We start from the raw sequence: 11,392 nt of genomic DNA on the forward strand, positions 1-11,392 counted from the left end.
GCAAAGGATATGAATACTCACTATTGACCACTGATGAACAGGTGATCTGGTGGAGAACAGCTGTAGGTGGCAGACAGAGCTCTTTAACTATAGTTAGGATCATACAGAGAGCGTGACTGCCATGCTTTGGACTAAAACAGGGTTCTTTCACTGCTAACAACAATGTAAATACAACCCTCAGTGCCACCAACACAGTCCAGCTGAAAATGCATACCAAACAGGAAAAGAAGCCAACAAAGGATGACTGACGTGTCGGCTGACAAATAATAACAAGGTAAAACAAACCAGCAGCCAATCATTTTATGTAGAACGGCGGGATTTCCTGTATGTGACGCAAATGCTCCCAGTCAACAGCGGAGGCCCCACCCTTTGTGTTACCTACCGCCCGTCAATCAAAATAGAAAAAAATCAGACACTTATCACTAATTTCCACGCGTATACAATCAGTGTAATCTGTTGATCATGTCCGGTGGCTTGTGACTATCAGGACTCTCCGTTTTAGGACAAGTCACGCAATGACTGGTACGTAATATCCATTATTTTTCACCCACGTATGCTAACGAGCTATCTCGGGCATCCTCTGGCTAAATTAGCTCGCTAGCAGGCTAGTGGGGATTCTCGATGGTGATAGTGCTAATCATCGCCGGCTAAGTTGGCAGCAGCGGCTAACGCAGGGCTCGATAGCTTAGCTGTCTAGATTAGCTTGTGTAGGACACATCACTGTTTAGCCTTCATTTAACTAATCAGTGCTACAGCCCCGTTTAATGGAGGTTTGTGATATTAGTAACAGCGGATGTAGTTTTAGGTTTAGTGGCTAACTGTACTTTAACGTGGGTGTGAGTCACAGGTTTGTTTAGCTAACGTTAGCTTCGGCTGTTCCCACAGTAAATGTTTTTCACTTCACAGCCCCAGAACAGCCAATGAAAGCGGATGATATGGCTGCCTTAGACGTGGACAGCAGTAAGAGCGACTTTTTGCAGCAGGAGGAAGGCAGGGGCAATCAGGTAAGATTTTTATACTGTATCGTGGTTCTCGTCATAGGTCTTGCCTGCGGTTTTAGTAACAAGAGAGTTTGCATTACATATTTGAAACCTGGTGGGGGTTATTATTGTACCCTGATTTGAACTTCTCAAGCAACACTTCCTCCCAAGCTGCTTCCAAATCCCGCCTCCTTTGCTAGATTTGATGGGACAGACTCCATTCAGACCCAAGCCTTATTTTTAGGTGGTGTCCAAGGTTTTGTCTGAGGGGCACTGAACAAGACAGCCATTTAACCAGTACATTCACTTCTTAGCATCAGTCACATTTTCTGTGCGGTCCAGACTGATGTCAACACACTTTATTCCTTTTAAACCTGCCCCTTTTGAGCCGGAGACTTGGTCATCACCCTTCGACCTGCTGACCCAACCTACACTGAGGTTGGGTCACTATATTCAGAGGTGGACACCAGTACTGTCTGATGTAGTGAACCAGCACCTCTGCTATATCTGATTCTATTTTAGCAGAAGGAAAGGTTTCGGTCACACCTGAGCAAAACTGTTGGTTGGACAGTAAATAAGCAGGTTCAGGTTACTTCATTTGTCCACTTAGGTAGATTTGGTCAGCAGTAGTCAGCTGCTTAGGCTGCTGCCCCCGCGACCCGGCCTCGGATAAAGCGGATGAAGATGGATGGATAGTCAGTTACCCATCCCTATATGCGTATTTTCAATACAAACAACAGATAATCGTAGAAAAGATTAGGGGGGGAAAATTTGTATCAAAGCTATGATTTGTTATGTGACTAATAGCTGCCGGAACAAAGCTGCACTAGGCCTGAAACTTTCGTCTAGAAGAAAGAAACTGAAACACAATATGCAAAGGGTGCAAGTCGTTGAGTACAACTGAACCAACCAACCAGCGTAACCATCGTGTGTACTGGGATGTTGGGTTCAGCTGTGGCTCACCAATCAGGCTCTTAGACCATTTAACAATTTGATTGAGTTCTTTACGACTCAATATCCAAACCATAGCATCAAGGTAGGGGCTAAAACAGAGCCAATAAAAGCACAATCAAATTATGGTTTTATCATTGTGGAAATAAGCAAGCCATCTCAAACATGACAGGCTCTGGTGCCCTTTTTTTACAAACAGCTCCATCATTTGCTTCAAAGTTCAGCTTTGAATCAATAAACAGACATTTGTTTGATGTATTTGTAGTTATAAACTGAATTAAGTAAACTAAATACCAGTCAACAGAACTACTTTTTGTTGCTCCCTAATTCACAATGGGTCACGCCACTTGTTTTATTTGACAGGGATTTGTTTTGGTTTGATTTAGGCCTATGCCCTTCCTGATTCCTGGAAAGGATTTGTACCCATTTTACCCATGGCTCACTGATATATCATTGCAGGTTCATAGTCTATAGTATAATATTGCAATGTACACAGTTAGACAGAGGAAACTGATACCAATTCTGTGTCAAATGTCTTTTATTCGCAAAGTTAATGATACAAAAACATCTTATTCCCATATTCATCATGGGAGAATTCAACATCAGGATTTTACTTATCATTACCTTGATGAACAGAGTCTCTCTTTTGCCTTCAGGTTTTCCTGCTCCATGTAAGCCATCAGTTATACTAATGCTAACTCAGTTTTTATTCCAATCCATGCCTTTTGTTATTGTTCCAAGCTGAAAAATAAATTCCACGATTCCTGAGTTTTGATATAAGAACTGGTACTGGGGAAAAAGATGTTGGTTTGGTGTATTAAATGGCAAAATAATTATCTGCTTAATAATTTTAAACATAAGATACACTGGCAACATCTGCACATTTATTAAAACAATTGATCAACATGACAAATTAAAAAAAAGGGACATGAGATGTATTTAGTTAGATAATATTTTTAATTCATAAATGAGCTCGAGCAGTGGTTGTCAATATGACAACCAACCGAGTGGGCAGATTATCTGAAATGCTATTTTAATACCTCCCCTGTTACTGTAGCCTAATGTAAGGGTAGTTTGATCACATTTAGCATAATGGTTGTCTTTTTGTAAGTCATTGCAAATTCACCTTCACAGCCCAAGGTCAAGTTAAAGTGTTTAGGAAACAAGGTTTGTTTTTGGATTTTTTTTTTTTTTTAACTATTCCTGTGTTAAACTAAGGTTGACTACAGCTTCTGTTTTACAACGGGATAAAGACAGGCCGTCCATTTTTCAATGTAATTTTCAGTCTCTCATCTTAGCCTGTTGTTTTACACTTTAATCTGTTGTTAATGAAACTTCAACATCAATCAATCAGAGAAAAAGCTCTCCAACACCTTAAGATGAGCTGATATACATTAGTTTTAATTAGCTTTAGTGTTTTAATTTTTCTGTAAATGTCTGTTTAATTTACTTCCATCACTCGGTCAGGATTTCAGGTTCTTGTTTTGTTAGGTTCAGTACTGAAGACTTAACTGAAATAGACATTTCATACAAACCTGCATGTATTTTTGTTGCTCAATTTCATTTATTCTTTGATGATATCAGTATGAGCTCTGAAATTTGTGTGTCTGTGAAGTAAGTTTGCAGTTTTTGGTTTTCATATTTCCATAAGAGAAAGTTTTTTTGCTATGTTTGGTTTCTGTTTCTAGCTTGTCCAAGGTTATTGATGTATTATGCATAGTATTGCTCAATATTTCTTTTATTAAAAACAAATGTGACCAAAACACTGCTGAGAATCAGCCATGTCTGCTTGAAGCAAGGCGTGCACCAATTCCATGCATTCACTTTAAAAACAAAAACCAGAAGAGACAATTTATTATAAATACAACCTCAGCTCATTACAGCTCGGGTAGCTAGGCACAGTAGAGTGAGAAAACTTTATGTAAGATATGTTTGATGCAGTCAACACAAACAGCGACATGCCCATTCGCTCAATTGAACTGTAGTGGAAAAACCTAGCGTGGATCGAACAATGAAATAAGACAACCAAGTACAATTAGGTGTGTTGTCCATATACCATTGATGCAGGACGCTGATAACATTGGGTAGACTGACTAGCGCTTGGATCTTCGAGGTTTGTGGTTCAACTCTCCTAGTCAGCTGTGGCGTTTGCGTGTTCTCCCTGTGCCTGTGTGGGTTTCCTACACATGTGTCAGCTTCAGTCTTGTTAGGTAATCAGTGATTCTAAATTGGCGGTGGATGTGAGGGAAATAAAGTGCTTGAAGTGTTGTATGAATGTAAAGAGCTTTGGTAGTCAGTAAGACTAGAAAAGCAATAGTTAAAAGCCAGTGTATAATCTAATTTTGGAGTCAATGCTACAGTGCTAATAAAAGACAAAGGGAATCAGCTTAGTTACATTAGCATGAATAGGAATGGCAGACAGACCTCTAAATTTCAGCCAAACAAAAGATATTTTGGTCATTTAGCAAATGCAGGTTTTTATTTTCATACAATCATCTCTGTACCTTAAAAGATGAATATAACTAGAGTTCTGAATCTACTTTTTAAATGTATTTTATTTTATGTGATTTGTTTTCTTTCTCAGATCTCAGATCCATCTACGCAGCTTACTGGGACAGAGAAATGGGAGGTGTTAACCCCCACAACAGCAGCAAAAGATGAGTCTGGAATAGTACAGATCCAAAGTCAAGGGATATTAACGTCAAATGGGCAGTATGTTCTTCCTATCCAGAACTTACAGGGTCAGCCAATCTTTGTGACTTCAGGAACGGACGACTCCTCTGCCAATTCAGTGCCTAACATTCAGTACCAAGTAATTCCTCAGATTCAAACAGCAGATGGACAGCTGAGCTTCTCCACGGCCAGTGTGGAAGGACCAACCCTGACTCAGGATGCTACGGGACACATTCAGATCTTGCCTGATGGTAGCCAGAGTCTCAGTGTGACATCAACTGCAAACATCCTTAACAACAACCAGAACCTCATTTCACAGACTGCTAACATCCAGCAGATCCAGGGGGTTTCTATTGGCAGCTCCACCTTCAACAACCAGGGCCAGGTTGTTACTAATGTGCCTGTGGGTTTGCCCGGGAACATTACCTTTGTTCCTGTTAACAGCGTAGACTTGGACTCCCTTGGCTTGTCTGGTGCTCAAACTATAGCAACAGGGGTCACTGCTGATGGCCAGCTAATTATGGCAAGTCAGCCTGTGGATGGCTCTGAGAGTCTGGCTAAGACAGATGACCACCTCTCACAGACACTACCAGTAAATGACTCGAATGCAAATCCTGAGATATTTGTGCCAACGTCTTCCTCTCTACACGTTACAGCAAGCGAAGCAGGTCTGCTAACCCAGAACACTTCATTACCATCAGTGGCTACGGAGCAAGCCAGCTCAAGTTCTGGTCTCCAAGAAGGCTTTGTCCAGCAAAATCAGGAGCTAAATGTCCACGTGTCGTCAGCTCAGCCAATCATCCAGCTTCAGCAGGTTCCTGTTCAGACCACCAACGGACAGGTGGTGCAGTCAGTGGCGGCAGGTGGGCAGAGTCTTCAAAATGTGCAACTGATCAACCCGGGAACCTTCATCATCCAAGCTCAGACAGTTACGCCATCAGGTCAGATACAGTGGCAGACCTTTCAAGTGCAAGGAGTGCAGAACCTCCAGAATCTCCAGCTGCCCACCACACCGCCCCAGCAGATAACTCTTGCTCCAGTCCAGACCCTGTCCCTGGGTAACATCAGCACAGGACAGATCCCCAACCTGCAGACAGTCACAGTCAACTCAGTGGCCCAGCAGGAAGGAGACACCGATCACCCTGCAGGTATAGTAGCTCTTCATATTGTCACAATACACTCGGGAGAAGAAAAATTTGACCAATTTGTCCTTTTGTGGCATCTGTACATGTACCTTATTGGTATTTATCTCTTTTTTATGTTAGCTTAGATCATAGGTGTCAAACTCTGGCCCGCAGCCTAATTACATTTGGCCCGCGAAGCCATACCAAATTACTATTAGAGCTGGCCTACTGGTATTATACAGCTAATATATATATATTGTTTAGTATTAAGCTTTGCTCGTTCCATATTCAGTTTTCCAGCAAAACTTATTTGAGTCCATGAGAAAAGATTCATTCTTATATCTGGAGGAAGTTTTTTTTTTCAATAAAGATTAATGTTAGCTCGCGACTTTGTTCCAGTTTTGAATTTTGGCCCACTGTGTATTTGAGTTTGACACCCCTGGCTTAGATGCATCTTTTCAGAGTGGGACAAATTAGACCTTTGCTGTTGTTATTAGTGCGTGAACGTTTTTGCTCTTTGACAATTTTTAATGTAGCCGAACCCACCTACGAGTAAAGGTCTAATCAGCAATGGAACTTAAAACACATGTTAGACTGTCCGGGGCACTTTTTAAAGGTTTTAAAGTCAAAATGCTCTTTCATTATTTTACATCCCATAATTATATTCTAATTCTCTTTAAGTTTCTTGCATATTTACTTTTAAATCTAGCCCGTTTAGCGGCTTCCAGAAAGGTCATCCATGTGCAAATTACTTGTAAATTGCTATAATGTATTCAATTACTAATTATACTAATGCAATAAAGGTTAGTGGAATTTGTTCTTGGTGCTCGAAGTAGACAATCCAGTGACGTCTTTGTATTTGGTTTACTTATTTATTCATAATATATTTGTATAATAATCCATGTAACTTTTAGATTATGCGTTGTTGCTTAAAAGCACACATGGGAATATCAACGTTGGTAATGGCTGGATTCCATTTAGATGCTTTTGTTTCAAGATCCTAAAGTTGTGCACGTGAAACATCGTCGTGTTTATGGGGACACAGGAATAACATTAAACAATTACACCAGTGAGTTTTCTCCAATGACCGCTCTGGTCCATATTGACATGCTAGCGTCCAACAGTTTCGGCAGATTTCACATCATAATGTGAATTTTCCATTCCCAGAGGTGCTGTATTGGGCTGAGATCTGGTGATTTGTGTAGGACATTTGAGTACCAAGAGCTCATTGTCATGTTCAAGAAACCGGTTTGAGATTAGCAAATTATCCTGGACAGTCAGCAAAAATCCTCCTGTAGGGTGTGTTGTTTAAACAATGCTCAGTTGGTACAACGTGGCCCAAAGTGTGCCAAGAAAATACGGCCCACACCATTACACCACCAGCAGCAGCCTGAACTTTTAATACAAGGCGGTCTGCATGCCTAAATGCACTGATTTGCCCCCATGTGTTTCCATTAAGGAGCAGTTAAACAGGTGTACCTAATAAAGTGGCCAGTGAACGTAGTCTGCTTAGTCTCATCAACACTCATTGTTTACATCCTCGAAACGTCTTTGTGTTTCAACTTTATATGTAATTATTGCTGTCATAACATTGTGATGAAATTTCTGATTGTAGCAAAGTCCATCCACCCATTTTCTGTCACTCATGTGGGCCAAAAAGTCCACAGGGTACGCTTAATTAGTCATCAGAATTCTCACTGATACATTAAGTCTGCTGCCTTGCTGTCAATCACACACAGTTACAAAGCAGCTCTCACTGTTCAGGCTTTTTGGCCAGTTATAACTGAAGACTTAATATTAATTTTTAGATATTCAGATCAAGGAAGAGCCAGACTCTGGAGAATGGCAGCTTAGCACTGATTCTACCCTGAACACGAGCGATCTGTCCCACCTCCGAGTCAGACTGGTGGATGAGGAGGATCAGCTTGGCCAAGAGGGCAAGAGGCTGCGCAGAGTGGCATGTACCTGCCCTAATTGCAGAGAGTCGGGTGGCAGGTGAGTAATCTTGACCTTTGTTTCTTTTGTTTCTCTCATCTATGTATCAGTATCTTTAATGTCAGTGCCTGTGTTTCGCAGAGGATCTAGCATGGGGAAGAAGAAGCAGCACATCTGCCACATCGCAGGCTGTGGGAAAGTATACGGAAAGACATCGCACCTGCGAGCACACCTGCGCTGGCATTCAGGGGAGCGACCTTTTGTTTGCAGCTGGATGTTCTGTGGGAAGAGGTTCACACGCAGCGATGAGCTGCAGAGGCACAGGAGAACACACACAGGTGCCCTTTTTTTTTTGCTCCCTCGATGTTTGCACATCAGGAAAACATCCATAAAATCAGTAATATGTGTTAATTTGTGCCCTGCAAAGCGTGAGTCACCTAAGAAATAACAGCGTTTGTCCCCCTCTGGATTTAAAATGTCAGGTTAGGATTGAAGACCATTGTGAGAAAAATACACATAGCTAGATTCACAGGCTTGGAGGGAATCTTAAAATGTGCTTTAAACAGTTTGTCCTGCAGTTGAATTTGAAGAATCTGTTAACAACAGTGAAACTTTACAACAACAGTGAGCTGAATGTTTATTGTTTTGATTTTTAGTCATGATTCATGAAATGCAGGAAGTATGAGTTTATGTATGAGAAGTCCAGATAAATCTACTGCCACAATGTTAATGGCAGGACAGACCTTTGATGGCGATATCACCACTTGGTCATACTGTTATCGTTGCATATCGCTAGCAGAGCGAGGCCTCTGACAAGACGGGCTAAAGTAGCCTTTTATTACGCTGTCAGCTGCAGGATATGAACAGTTAGCATTCACAGTTAACTTTTCAAGAGGATGTTCGATGATTGTAGGCTTCTAATTGGTAATAATTGTAATCAGCTGTATAGCGTCAATTTGTCATTTCTGTCAGTGACAGACTGGCTTTAGGAAACTAATTCAGATTAAACATTGGACCCAGGTCATACAGCGTTCAGTAACAGCACACAATAAAACTATTAAGAATGTGCATGTCGCTGGCAGTTCTGCCTTTTGTTATTTTTGTGTGTTCCATCTATTCATGGATCAATCAATTTGAACTTTGCTTGGCACTTTTTTTTTAACTTCTTGTGATCTGGTGATAGACGACATGCTTAACCCTCTCCAAATGAATTCAGCATCAAACTATCTTTGAAACTGTGTTTCCTCTCTCTGTCTCTCTGGCAGGAGAGAAGAAGTTTGTCTGCCCAGAATGTTCCAAGCGCTTCATGCGGAGCGACCACCTGGCGAAGCACATTAAAACTCATCAGAACAAAAAAGGCGTGAACTCTGGCAGCGCCGTGGTGGCCTCGATGGAATCCGCAGGGTCCTCAGACAGTATCATCACCACGGCAGGCGCCACCCTCATCCTCACCAACATCCAGCAGGGCTCCAGCAACGCCCAGGACATCCTAGCCAACGCAGAGATCCCACTCCAGCTCGTCACCACAGTAGCGGCCAGCGAAGTCATGGAGTGATTTACACTCCGCTTACGAACTTCTGCGACCTCCCTCATACTGTATACTCCTACCTGCATTTTTATTCAAGTTTTGAAGGAAAAAACTCAAATTATAAATATATAAATATATATATTTTAACACAGAAATAGTCAGTCCGTGTCCATCCTCAGCGCATACTGAGAGAAAACAAGCAAAGGTGGAAAAAGACATTGCAGTAAACACACAAGGAAATGCCTTATTTTGTACAATATTGTGTAGTTGAAAAATGTAGGATTCCACTTTCTTTTAAAATTTACTTATTTGTTAATAATGTGATTTTCATGAAAATGATTGGTAAGTTGAGCAGTTTCTTTTCTCCTCGCCTTTTGTTGATGGTGTATTTTGATGATGTCCTTCATAATAGGCAAGACCCCCCCCCCCACCCCCCACCCCCAATATTTCTGTGTGCAAAGACTAAATCTCACAGCAGAGCTAATTCTATCCGGCTGAAACAAAGTTATTGTTTATGCCCATGCAAATTTTACATTGTTTAAATTATTATTGTTATTATTATGCATTCTTATTTCCTTCCAGTCTGCTTGCAAAGCCCTCCTTCCTCCCTTTTTAATGAGTTTGCTCAAGCCTGCTACATTTTGCAGGTGAAAATGGAAAAACAATCAAATTTTTTTTGTATTTTAATTCCTCTTAACATTTACTCTTGATATGATACACATTATTTGCATATGAAATATTTTGACTGAAGAGCCATTTATATTGGGCTTTACATAAACGACGCGTTTGCGCCATTGAAGGTTCAGAACATTTCAAATGGCTCCATTATATGTAATTCATGTGTTTTTTGGGGGGGGTTTGTAAAAAAGAAAAAGAAAAAAAATCCTTTTTGGAGGATTTCCAAATGAAAATATGTTGTAATATTAAGAAAAAAAAGCCATTTTTCTGGAGGTAATTGCCAAATTGAAAACCAAACTCAGGGTGACTCGTGACTGTGTGATGTAAGTAAAGTTAAATTACCCCTGTAGCTTCTCGGGCCATAGCGGGATGTTGTGGGAACATTTGTTTTTTTGATGGATAGAAAAGCTGAGGCCAATGAAGCTGTCATCATGTTACCTGTTTGATCCTATCATGTCAGCTGTCCTTTATATTATAATTTCTCTTTTCATAGCACCCACCTGTTCATGTTAGGAAGTTTTCACCAGAATCTGGCTCTATCGGTCCTATCGCGCACTTGAAAAATGTCTGTATTACTAAAAAGTGGTACTCTTTTAAACGTCACTGCTCTCAACACTTTAATCTTGTTCAGATTTTGTATAAAAATATTTTGTATGTTTCCCAGCAAACTGTCTGTTATACCCACTGTCAGTAAATGTGCATTGCTTTTTTTTTTCTTTTTCTTCTCGTGTTGTATTTCTTTATCTGCATGTTACATTCCCCTGTAGTGGGTTATCCATTTATGTCTCTTATTTCTTTCTTCTACTGCCACCTCCCAAACTGCTTAACTATTAAATTGAATACACATACACACTGAACATTAAATTTACTTGTGGCATATTTATTCTTTAGTTTTTTCCCCTATTTTGAGACCTTCCTCTTCAAGAGATATTAAAATGCCATCTGAGTCAAATAGCAAGAAATGCATGAAGAAGAATCTTCATATTCTGTGCTAAACACTGAAGGTTTATCCTCACTCTTCTGTATAAATATGTCAATATAGCATCAATATAAATGTTTCTGTTATACTTGAATGCTCTTTATTTTTTGATTTCTTCATTTTTTTAATGTATCTTGGTTGTACCATGTCTGCTGTCTGAGGGCAGTTTGATATTTCATACTAAAACGACTAAACGTGAGACCAGTTTGATTTTTTTATCTTTTCCCCCAAAGAGCATCAGCTCTTTGCAAAGCGCATACTGTGGGTTAGTAGTCCAGTAGATGTCACTACAGCCAAGGGATGAGGACGGGAGGTACATTTGACCCCTTGACCTTCCCCGTGTAGCTGCAGCTAAGATGAAGACAGAAGTCACCGAGGCCAATGAGAAGTGCAGACCCCACAATTAACCGCAAGTTAATGTCACACAGAAATGTCAGGAACATATTCTGCTGCTGGAGAGCAAACTGCTGTCTCGTGACTTTGAACAAACCCTGCAGAGAGGCACGAGACGTAACAGCTGCTCTGCCTCCGACTTCAAAATATG

The 11,392-nt window shown here is 40.7% G+C and overlaps 1 protein-coding gene across 1 annotated transcript; it reads left to right on the top strand.

Annotated features, from left to right (window-relative positions):
- Positions 1-338: 338 nt before the first annotated feature.
- Positions 339-11,040, top strand: sp3a (sp3a transcription factor). Its single transcript, XM_006788466.3, has 6 exons — positions 339-522; positions 907-1,004; positions 4,516-5,752; positions 7,537-7,723; positions 7,805-8,001; positions 8,929-11,040. Exons 1-6 carry the CDS (start codon positions 516-518, stop codon positions 9,216-9,218), a joined length of 2,016 nt encoding a protein of 671 aa, XP_006788529.2. The 5' UTR covers positions 339-515; the 3' UTR covers positions 9,219-11,040.
- Positions 11,041-11,392: the final 352 nt, after the last annotated feature.

Source organism: Neolamprologus brichardi, chromosome 16, assembly GCF_056152115.1.
Source record: "Neolamprologus brichardi isolate AB-2024 chromosome 16, ASM5615211v1, whole genome shotgun sequence".
NCBI classification, from domain to species: Eukaryota; Metazoa; Chordata; class Actinopteri; order Cichliformes; family Cichlidae; genus Neolamprologus; species Neolamprologus brichardi.